Source organism: Taurulus bubalis (assembly GCF_910589615.1).
Source record: "Taurulus bubalis genome assembly, chromosome: 1".
NCBI classification, from domain to species: Eukaryota; Metazoa; Chordata; class Actinopteri; order Perciformes; family Cottidae; genus Taurulus; species Taurulus bubalis.
Window position 1 is genome coordinate 42,266,195 of NC_136589.1, and position 12,587 is coordinate 42,278,781.

The following is a 12,587-nucleotide window of genomic DNA, read 5'->3' on the forward strand; positions in this document are numbered from 1 at the left end:
TGTGTGTGTGTGTGTGTGTGTGTGTGTGTGTGTGTGTGTGTGTGTGTGTGTGTGTGTGTGTCTTATTCAGCCACTCCACTCTCTCCACATCCACCGGGGGCGACTCCTCTGGTTGTATAGAGGTCTATTTAAATGACTCTACTTCTTTCTTGATTTATTCCCTCAGTAAACATTGTAAACATGAGTTTATGTCTCAATCTATAGTTTCAAGTCTTCTTCAATTCAGCATGATGTTCATTTAGTAAATTATGGTCATTTAGAGTCAAACAGACCATAAAGCATAAAGCACACAATCATAGGTGATAGCTGTTTTGCCATTAAGAGTCCATGAAAGCTGGCGCTGCACCAATCCGCCTGTTAACTTCTTACCCTGCAAAACTTTCAAACTCGAGGCTAAAAGAGAACTCTCCCAACAGAATATTACCAGGTAAGAAATGAATATTTACGCTCTCCTTTTCCCATTGTGCCTAGTTTTTCTGAATGATGCTGTTTTCTGACTGCAAAAGAGACCAGATGGTGTTACACTAAATGTAAAGCAAGATACATCTCGGCACAGTAGCATATATTAATTCTACAGACTAAGAGAAACTGAAATCATCTAGTTTGTTTATAGGTCAAACACGACGGCTGACAGATTCAGTGTTAAACGTTTTTCTCCACGAGACGCCGCAGGCTTGAATCTTGACTCACTCGTCTTTGCTGTCACCACTCGTCTTCCACGCAAAGCCTCCATCCCCAACCTCCCGTCGTCATCACCGACTGTGCAGCAAAATGTTTCAGAGTCGAGGCCAAGATGCAAACTGCCGGTCAAGCGTGAAATCTTGTCGTAATTCGTTTCGTATCTAGTATCTGTTGGTTAATGTAACCGCCTCTTGTTTTGCTGTAATACTGCACCGATAATGGTGAGAAAAGGAAAAATTCCCAAAATATCTTCAGTCAAGGTTTTCTTTATTACAACATCTTGATTCTTCCTCAGCAGATGACAATTGAAAGCTGTTTGGAAAAGGACACGCGCTTTTAATAAAGACTTGATGGCAGGTTGATTGGATAAACCATCTGGCAACTCTTGCCAGATGGGAGAAGAGCGAAACATGTAATTTCCACAGAGAAGAGTCTTCTTTGCTTTGAAGAAATACTCTCCATTTCTGTTATGACGGATGCTTCTGCAGCATTTAATCTCTTCGGAAGCCGCCATTTATTTTAAAACTTGCATTCTCTCTGATGGTCATCAGAGGCGGCTCCTGTGGTTGCCAAAATAAGTCTGGTTGTATAGAAGTCTTTGGGAAAAGTACCCTACTTCTCACTTGATTTATTACCTGAGTAACCTTTGTAAACATCAGTTCATGGTCTCAATTGCTAGTTCCATTTAATCAAGATGGCGATGGCCAAAATGCCAAACTTGAACAACTTTCTCCTGGTGTGAGGGAGTCACGTAACATATGGTTTAAATTTGATTTAGAGTCAAACGGACCATAATGCAGGGTCTGCTTTAGGGCGGGTTTATTGTGATTGACAGGTCACTGACATTGTCAGATGTATACAGCGTCTCTACGTCAGTCCTCCGCATTCCAAACATGGTAACTTCCGTTTATCGGATGCAAAAAAACCAACATGGCAACGGCTGTAATCCAAGATTGGCGACGGCGAAATAGCCGAACTCAAGGTTTCGTAGTGTCGGTCCACAAACCAACGGGTGACGTCACGATGACTATGTCCACTTCTTATATACAGTCTTTGATTCAAACCCCTATAAAACGGTACAATAGACAAATCTATAAACCAATAGGACAGGATAAGAACAATCAAAGAAATAAAATGATTACAATAAAGCTGTAAAACAGTGAAAAAGATGACATCACCTGAAAACAAGTTATTTAAAACGGATTTCAAGATGAATCCGTGATAGTTTTACAAGTGGAAAGTTGGGATTTCCAACTTCAAACATCGCTGGAATACAGCAGGCATCTGGAGAGTGTCTGCCGCGGCTTCTTTGCTGTAATCGCCCCGGACCTGCTTGTTCCTCAGTCAGCTTCTGCTGTAATGTCTAATCCAGTGAGCTGTAATTCAAAGCGGGGCAACACAGTCATCCCCTGAAGATCATGTTGATGGTGTCCAGCAGCCACTAGTGCGCATCACTGCTGAGCGAAGCCGCAGCGGGAAAACACATGAGCAGAGAAGATGGATTCATTAACATTTATAGAGCTCAGACATGAACTCATGCTCCCACTATTACTTATTTATGCATTTATACGGAGCCTGTATGGTAAAACTGCACAACTTGTCTGTGTGTTGGGTTTTTGGAAAGATTTCCAGGAGGCATATTTTGCACATATTCAAAAGTCTTTCATGATGTTTCAAAGTGTCTCCCGAGTGAAGCCGATGCGGAAGTGTCTTAAAACCTGCATTCTCTCTACTGACCACCAAGGGGCGACACCTCTGGTTGTATAGAAGTCTATGCTTCATATGGTAAAGCTGCATTATTCTCCTGACCACCAGGGGGCTACTCCTCTGGTTGTATAGAAGTCTATGCTTCATGTGTTAAAGCTGCATTATCTCTACCGACCAGCAGGGGGCAACTCCTCTGATTACATAGAAGTATATGCTTCATGTGTTAAAGCTGTATTATCTCTACTGACCAACAGGGGGTGACTCCTCTGGTTGTATAGAAGTCTATGCTTCATGTGTTGAAGCTGCATTCTCTCTCCTGACCATCAAGGGGTGACTCCTCTGGTTGTATAGAAGTCTATATAAATGACTCTACTTCTCTTTTGATTTATTCCCTCAGTAAACATTGTAAACATGAGTTTATGTGTGCACTCCTCCGCATTCCAAATATGGTAACCTCCGTTCACAGGTTGTATACATGTCCAGAAAACCCTGAATCTTATCAGCATGTCACAGCTGTTTTAATCAGAAAATGCTCCATTCCAAAATATCCAAATGGAATCTGATGTTTTCATTAGCCGTATCGAAATCTAAATATTGTCATATTTGGAATAACAGGGCAATATGAATGTAAACGTCTACTCTCTGACGCGTTCACTTCTCTCCAAAGGACTCTGAACTGCGGCAGCCATCCGGCACTGTGATAAATACTATGTCGCTCCTGCATCAGGGCTATGTGCACACACACACACACACACACACACACACACACACACACACACACACACACACACACACACACACACACACACACACACACACACAGCTCTCAGACAGGTGTGGGAATGAGAACTGCAAAATGTCTTTGACTTCAAACACCGAAGCTCTGAGTAAAAAAAACAAGTCGACTGGACTGGAATAGTAATTAGAGAGCTGGTAGAGACACTGAGAGCAGCATCTGGCACAGATTGAGAGAAACGTTGTGTTTCCATCCAGCTGTCGAATAAATCTCCATCCACATTCACACGTAAATACAATGTCAGTTTTGCTGGCTGCTGTAAAAACACCAGTGTCTCAGGCTGGTGTGTTTTCTCTCTCTCCGGTGAACAGGAAGCGATGCAGCTCCTGGTTCGTCTGGAAATAAATAGAAGAAGAGACTGAGTATGAGCAGAAAGAGACGCCGGGACTGAGAAATCCATTTGAGCACTGCCTCCACTGTTTGATTGACAGGTGTCAATACAGACAACTCAAAAATAGAAACAAAGGGTTCGGAACACAAAGTCATCGATCGTCTTCTTAATGTGCTCCGATAATCTATAATTATCTGTAGACTCATATCTCATAGTCATGGGCTGCTTTATTACCTTTAAACACACCCTGTGAAGAAACAAGTCAAGTATTAAAAGCATTATAAAGAAACAAAGGGTTCATATTCTGTAAATTATTTGATTTGGCTGCAAAATATTTACTCATATGAAGATTTTTGAGACCTTTGGATTTGGTTGGATGTGTGGAACAAACACGGGACTTTCACCCAGGAGGACGCTGTACGTGTCCCAACACAAAACTAAAAGTACTTTAGTTGCGTAAGTAAACCTAAAGACTATTGTCTTTTTGGACAAGTGCTTTTAATATTCTTAAAATAAAAAGTAGGAAGACAATTTGAGATTTTAGTTTCTTCACACATTTTCTGTCCAAAAAAATGTTTTCGCATATGTTTGTATGTTTGTGGCGCTATTTTCAAATATTGTTTCAAACTTTTCACATATTTCTTTGAATATATTTGTCTATTTTTTTTTGACAATAATTTGTGATTTTTTTTTTTTTTTTTTTTGACGTGTCGCTATTTTCACATATTTGTCACATATTTCACATTGCGTCTTTTACATGCCTTACACTTATGCAGACTCATAGTCACACACACACACACACACACACACACACACACACACACACACACACACACACACACACACACACAGATATATGCTGATGGCAATATTAAAACATGTGGAGGATGGTTTGCCGTTTGTATTGTTTTTGCAGAGTCTCTGTGGTTCTTCTGCAGATTTTAAGTCACTCACCCACCCTTAGTTAATCTTCTTTTACCTCTTCCTCTGCAGGTGGACGGGCGACATCCGACCTGCAACTTCCTGTTGGAGGTGGAGCGAGACCAGGAGGAGTGCGTGAGGAGGCTGAGGGAGGAGGACGCTGCCGGCAGCCGTAAAGGTCACAAAGGTCGTCCATTGAACCATGGTCACTCTAAACTGCACCGCCTCCAGAAACACGGGCACAACTTGTGAAACTTTGTGGCTCGACCCGGATCTTAAAACACGAAACACTGAGTTTTAATTAATATTTAAAATCCACTGTCCATCTTTCACCGTGTGATTTCACTCATTAATTATCATTCTGATGGAAGTGAAACTGATTCAGTAAATTATGTGACTCTTTAGAAAACAGCAAATACAGCATGTCAGCATTTGTTTATGAGAATATAAACTGATGTTATACATTTATGTATAATATCTTAAAATAAAAAAATATATCTAAAAATTAAAATATATATGCATTTCTTTTTACTATATATATATATATATATATATATATATATATATATATATATATATAAACATAGCTAAAATAAAAAATGGATTAACGTATTACATTTTTATATGTAAATAAATATTTATATTTATATGTAAAGAAATAATTAAAAAAAAAAAAAATATATATATATACATACGTATGTGTATATATATATATATATATATATATATATACATACGTATGTATATATATATATATATATATATATATATATATATATATATATATATATATGTATGTATGTATGTATGTATGTATGTATGTATGTATGTATGTATGTATGTATGTATGTATGTATATATATATATATATATATATTAGGGCTGGGCAAAGTTAAAAAAATTTAACTGATTAATCACATGATTTTTCTGAGATTAATCACGATTAATATAACAGGCACTCTGAAGCAACAGGCAAGTTAACAACAGTATATAAATCAAAAATATATGCTAGGGGAGAAAAAATTGATGTATTTTATTTTTGTAATGCTTCTATATGACTGGTCATTCAATTCAATATTGTATTTATTTTCAGATGTTATAGACTATTTTATTCTAATGTAAAGCTTAATATAATGCTGAAGAAGAAACATTTGTCTTTTATCAGGGAACAACATAAACAGTCTGTTCAGTAGTAAGGGTCCCTGTGAGGGACAAGCCACTCCTTCTTTTGTCATGTTCAGTTTGTTGCTTACCCTAAAGATGTATGTAAAAGACCATTAATTGATTCACTTTATATAAAAGCAATAAGTGCTTTTGATCTTGTTGAGTTCAGTTTTTCTTACTCTGTGAGAAAAGTCCAGTCTGTGTTGGTTTGAACAAGAGCGCTGAAGTCTGGTTGAATGAGGTGGAGATGTGAAGGACAGCTGACAGGTATCTCAGCGGCAGCTTTACGCATGCGCGATTAATGTTCACTCTAGATTAATGTTCACCACTGGATTTGAACACTGCAGCGCGAGGCTCCCGTCAGTCTGTTGGCAACAAGCCGGTCTGTGAGGCTGCGGAAGCGTGCGCGCACATACGTAAATCGCCTTCAAAGTAAAAGCAGTGCCGTTGTATTGCATTCATGGCATGCATCTTATTTATTTATTTTTCTTTTTTGATTGACCTCACGCGGGCCGGACTGGGAGAGCCGTATGATGCTCAGGTCTGAACGACGCCGTCTGGGAGAGATTTAGAGTGCAGCACCTGTGTGTGGCAGCATTAAGCCCCTCCTAATGCAAAAAAAAAAGGCATGATCAAATAATTAACGCCGTTAATAGTTTGCCAGCCCTAATACATATATTTATATATATATATATATTATTTTATTTATATTTATTTATATATTATTTAAATGTATATTTAATGTTGCAGAGTGGAACTTTACTAACAACAATGGAAAGCTGTGCCTGCGAAAGCACCAGTGCTCCCAGTGGTCCCAGTGCCAACATGATGAAGTGTAAACAATAATGTATAAACACTTTTTTTTAAATGTAAGACAAGAAGACGCCACACTAAGCAGCCGACGTCATTGTCTTTAAGAGGCTGAAACCGGCTCGGTGTGAAAGAGTGAAGACACCCAACAGAATAAATAACAACCTGATTAAAATTGGCTGCGGGTGAAAAGTTGCTTCAATTATTCATGGTTGAAATAAGTGTTTTAAAGTGTTTTAATGTTAGTCATATATATATAGCCGTTATAAAAGCTACCGATTTTTAGCAAACACATCTTTTATTTTGTTTTTAATTTAAATATTTATTTTACATCCTTCTAACAAAAACTCAAATGGTAGCAATGAGTCCTCTGACTGTCATGGGGTCAGAACCCTGCAGGTCAAACGACGACCTGACGTTTGACAAACTGAAGAAAAGGAAAAAAAACTCTGCGGTTAAAAGACGGACGACGGTGATTCTGTCATGCGGCACGTTTAGCCGACTGGATTAACGCAAAGTAGGAAGATTCTGGGATGAAGAACGAGAGGAGGAGGAGGAGGAGGAGGATTTCCCTCCAGATGTGGCTGCTGCTGTGCATTTGGTCGTCTCTGATCTGTGAGAGCGAAGAGAGGAAGGATTGAATCGCTGGGTGGGTTGACGGGCTTTTCTCTTCATGCACTGATGAGTTTACCCCAAAGACATCTGCCCCCTCGTCCTCTTCTTTCCTGTCCTCTCTTGCCCGCTCTGTCCTGTCTCCTCTCTGTTCTTTTGTACTCTCACTCCCTTTTTCAAACCCTACCTCCCATCCTTCATCTCCTTCCCCTTTTCTCACTTCCGATTGCTTTTCCAGCTCTCCAGTCAGTGTGGGTTCAGGCCATTTACAGGCGGGTCGAGACGCACAGTAGGAGGTCAAAGGTCAGAGCAATTTCATCCAGACAGCGTGTGCCCTCAGCCTCCTGCATTTCTGACATTGAGCTATAAAAGAAGAAAGAACATGGTACGGAAATCAAGCAATGGAGGAAAAGGGGAACGAAAGAAAGAAGGAAGTGATGCAGGAGAAAAGAAGAAAGGAGGCAAAGTAGAAAAACAAGGAAGAGAAGAAGGACAGGGATGAATGGAAGGGAACAAATACATTGTTGTACTTGTACATCATTTGTACTATAAATACATTTAGTGACGTTACTAAGCCTCCGAACCGGCTTCCCAATCAGTTACTAAGAATACGCTCAAACCCGACCCACATGCGCTCACCTGACCCACGCGCACATGCTCAAACCCGACGCACGTGCACACGCTCAAATCCGACCCACATGCACACGCTCAAACCCGACCCACGTGCACACGCTCAAACCCGACGCACGTGCACATGCTCAAACCCGACGCACGTGCACACGCTCAACCTACTCACGTGCACACGCTCAAACCCGACGCACTTGCACACGCTCAAACCCAACCCACGTGCACATGCTCAAACCCAACCCACGTGCACATGCTCAAACCCAACCCACGTGCACATGCTCAAACCCAACCCACGTGCACACGCTCAAACCCGACCCACGTGCACACGCTCAAACCCGACCCACGTGCACACGCTCAAACCCGACGCACGTGCACATGCTCAAACCCACTCACGTGCACACGCTCAAACCCGACGCACGTGCACACGCTCAAACCCGACGCACGTGCACATGCTCAAACCCGACCCACGTGCACACGCTCAACCTACTCACGTGCACACGCTCAAACCCGACGCACTTGCACACGCTCAAACCCAACCCACGTGCACATGCTCAAACCCGACGCACGTGCACACGCTCAAACCCGACGCACGTGCACACGCTCAAACCCGACCCACGTGCGCTCGCCTGACCCACGCCAGAGGTCCCGACACGCTGACCACTGGTTAACGTCCTAGAATGCAGGAAGAGGTCCAAAGGGGGTCCAGGGTTCAGGTCCACAAACGGACGTGAAGACCGGCCGCTTCGTGCATTTTCTGGCTGCGGCGTTTGAGTCGTCTCTCACGATTCCTATTTGTGAATGAATGTTTTGCAGTTTGAATAATGAAATTATTGTGATTTTTAGAGAACCCTGGAAATGTTTCCTTTGGTCTTTCAGGTGGTCTGAAGTGTCTCTTCTTGTTCTTAATCATCTTGTTTCTGTCCACGTCTACTTGATATGTGTCGTGCATTACGAACCTTTGGACCTTTTTTTTTTCATGAATATAACATCGTAAATCTGACTCTGTGTGGATGAAGATTTCTACAAAAGCAAACGCGACAGGAGATGCTGAGGACGTTTCTTCACGGTGGAGACGAGGGCCACGTCTCACCACGTCTCCACTCATCTGTCGCTAAAAAGCCCTGTTGCCGGTTCAGTTTGCCATCAGCACTTTGGCACCCATTAAAGAGCTGGAAGATCTATTTTGGGTTTGTTTGCTTTTGTTACCGGAGGGCGGGTGAGAGGCTTTGTATTCGTTCCTTCCTCGCTTGCATTCGGCACTGGAAGGGTCTCGATCCTCTACATCTGTGTGTCTCCAAGTGCAATTTAACCAAAGGATGTGCCAAATCCAAAATGCCTCATGAGGAGTGTAATTGTTTAATTGTACATTTTAATGTGCTGTATTTTAACGGATGTAATGAGCCGTGTGTTTTCCAAATATTTCATCCTGCAGTTTTGTGCAGGTCTATCAGAGGGATGACACTGAATACAAATGTATGATTCGGGAAATATTTAGAGATTTCTGAACACTCAGCCAACTGCAGAAGTCTCTCAAAAATGTCCTTTATATGCAACTGGTTTGCAAATTTCATTTACCAACCTAAATATCGATTTTTCGCGAATGTTCGGACCAGCCAAATACACAAGGGCAAGGGCAAAACTGCCCCTAAGAAAAATAATTTTGCCCCTGATATCACTAGGAGAGGGGCAAAAAAAGCCCCCATAATTTCCTCTAATAATTATGATAATTTAATGAACATAGAAATGTAATAAATTTAGGAATTAGAAATGCTCCATCCGCGTTTAAATCAACCGCCTGGACTTCCTGTCACTCGTAGCGCCGCTGCTCTCACAGCTGTTGCGCAACACACAGGACAACATGCGGACAGGCCGCTGCTCAAAGACTTTCAAACTGGCTGCTGGTCCTCTAGCAGCGCTGGAAGCGGCCGTCGTTCAGACGCACTTCCTCGCGTGAAATCCACCTACGTTTATAATATTATCCGTGTGGCTACGGATAATATTATGAACCCAGACACGAGGGAGTTTGACGTTCCGATGTTTTTGGGATTTCCACAACAAGTATAAAGCAGAAAGAGTTATTTCCATGGTGGAAGGCGTAAATGAAAACTGCTTGCACAGAGATAAGCCCCGCCCCCTCTTCGGTGCATACAGCTCGAATGACAACATTGATGACATGTTGGTCAGTTTGTCTGCTTGACAATCACAAAAATTATTGATTGAAGTGAGATGAAACTTGATCTTCTTAGATACAATATGTTGACGAAGTTTTCCTTTGGGGACAATTTGCGGTGGAAAAAAGAGAATAAATCGCAAAACAATCGATATATCGCAGTATAAAATAGAATTGTGTGACTTGTGGTGATTCCCACCCCTAGTAGGTACAACGTGATTAAGGTAACAAAAAAATTCAATAAATATAATTTTGAATTATAAAAAAAGAAAGAAAAAAGTTATAATTGTTAATAGTTGTTTAAAAAAAATAATAACAATGAATTACCAGAAAGAAATGAGAATAAAATTGAATATGATTGTCTGATTTATGTTTTCTGTTTGTTCTTTTGTTCAAAAAATCTAAGAAAACACTTTGAATCTTGACTACTACTAATAAGACTATTAGGCAATAGTCTTATTATTGCCATTTGATGACTATTCCTTATATACTGTAAGCCTAAATAAGTATATTTATTATTTTGAACGAAGGTTAAATGTTATTTCACAAGTTTTAAAAAGTGCCCCCAATTTTTATTGAAATGTCCCTGGATTTCAGTCGGTGGGGGCAAAAATTGCCCCCTAAAAAATATGTAAATTTCCTACCCTGGTTCGGACCCTTTGCAACCCCTACGTCAGCCTGCACAACCTCTTCATACAAAAAAAATACGTAATCTCCGCCCGCCATTGTGGGTTTGTTTTGACCAGCAGCACAATGAAAAACCGTAATACTGTGTTTTAGTTCCCTTCGACCTCTCATGAAGCCGCCTTTCTGTTCTCTTTTTCTCCCCCCGACAGAGCCGGCATGCAGAGGAACGTGGGACAGCATTGCATGCTGGGAACGAACTGAGATTGGAGAGACCGTCACCATCCCCTGTCCTCGAGTCCTCACAACTGTATTCGGCAGAAACGGTGGGTCACTTATTCATTCATGCACTTATTCGTGTGTGTGTGTGTGTGTGTGTGTGTGTGTGTGTGTGTGTGTGTGTGTGTGTGTGTGTGTGTGTGTGTGTGTGTGTGTGTGTGTGTGTGTGTGTGTGTGTGTGTGTGTGTGTGTGTTTTAAATAGCCCATGCAACACCTGGGATAAAAACTAGATGTTGAGTGTTGCTCAACAAAAGAAAAAAGTCTTTTTGATCTTTTTTTTTGATCACATGACATGGTTTTCACTCATTCATTCAGTTTCCACACACCAAGAATGTGATTACGTGAGGGTGTAGTATCTAAACTGACGAGGCTCTTTGTCCTCGTTTTCTCCCCCAGTTCTGTGTGAATGCGTAATGGATTTTTAGTTGTTTTTTTCCCCAGCCAGTGACCAGATGGCGGCTTGGATCTCCACTCTGAGGTCGTGCTCTCGATTGATGACTAAACATTATGTAAGCGTCCGGCGGTGCCGAGGCTCGGTCTGACACTGCCCAAAACCCAGAGTTCCTACAACTAGATCCTCAAAGGACGTTTACATAAAATGAACGTTGGCTGGAATCCGTTTACATTCACGACCCAAAAAAGGTCAGAAAAGCGTTCTTGTTGTCGGATTCGTAAAGCCGCGCGCACAATCCTGATCCTGTTGTATAAATACATATCTGGCATTGTGGAACTGGCCGCTGTGGTTGATGCATCGTCTGAGATTAGATTGTTAATCCCAATGCAACAGTTTACAGTTGGTTAATTCTATCGACAGATGTATGAGCCCGAGGCATCGTCTCGTCCAGTGGGTCGAAAAATAAATCTGAAGGGTTGTGAGATGATTCATGGGAAAGAAAAGAAGAGAACAAGTTCTGAAATGCAAATTTGAATTTTTAAATTTAGATACATTTACCTCTTTGGGAGTCAACAGTTGATTTAAATGGAAAAGTTTAGAGCGGAGATTTATCTTCAGTGAAACAACTCATAAACCACCTAAATGAGTCGAGGGGCCCGAACCCGACACTGGTTTATTATTTAACAGTGTATTTTATAAGCTTATCATATGTTCTTATACCTCGCCGGAGGAATTATGTTTTTGGGTCCATCACCTCTGGAGTCTACCTGGATGATGAGCTGATTAGATGCGTGTGGTCAAAGGTCACCGTGACCTCACAAAACACACGTTTTTGTCCTTCTTTTGTCATTCAAGAATTCATACGCTAATTATGACAATTTCCCACAGAAGTCTTATAAGATAAAAATTATGAAGTAATGGCATTTTAGACAATCATGGGTGTAAACTGCAACTTATAATTCTAGATTTAATCAAAATTTTGAATCTCTAAATTAATAAGAAACACAAAGTTGACCAATTCATTTATTTTATTTTATTTTTTACCAAAAATGTTCTGTTTCTCTGCTTTGTCTTTCTATTTTTGTTTTATTTCGTCTCATTTCGTCTTGAACAAATGCTTCCAGAATCCACATCTGGACCAGTTTCCCCTCTTTGTGCTGGAGAAAGAACGTATTTCACAAACAAACCGCTGGAGTACAACATGAAGCTGCAGCGACATGTTGATTAATAAATGAAGTTAAGCCATTAAAAAAAAACTCTCGTAGCTTCAGCTGTGTCCCCCCCCACCCCCCGCTGTGAGGAGGGTTTGTAAAGTGTGTAGCGAGGCAGAACTGTGCTGACGTTATTTCAGGTCAGTGGGCAAGAGGATGCTCGTTATGCTTTTTATACAGCGCATTCTGGAAATTTTCAAGAGAGTTGAACTTCCAGTGCACCGCAGTATTTGTTGGCATTGAACACCCGGAGGATGTT

At 41.1% G+C, this 12,587-nt stretch overlaps 1 protein-coding gene across 1 annotated transcript in view; it reads left to right on the forward strand.

Moving 5' to 3' along the window:
* The window catches only part of vipr2 (vasoactive intestinal peptide receptor 2), a gene marked incomplete at both ends in the record, with an annotated part of 36,086 nt that overhangs the window by 8,599 nt on the left and 14,900 nt on the right, over nucleotides 1-12,587 (forward strand). Inside the window, 2 exons of the mRNA XM_079220002.1 lie at nucleotides 4,509-4,614; nucleotides 10,656-10,769. Of these exons, the coding sequence (XP_079076128.1) occupies nucleotides 4,509-4,614; nucleotides 10,656-10,769 (220 nt within the window). The remainder of the gene's footprint in view (nucleotides 1-4,508; nucleotides 4,615-10,655; nucleotides 10,770-12,587) is intronic.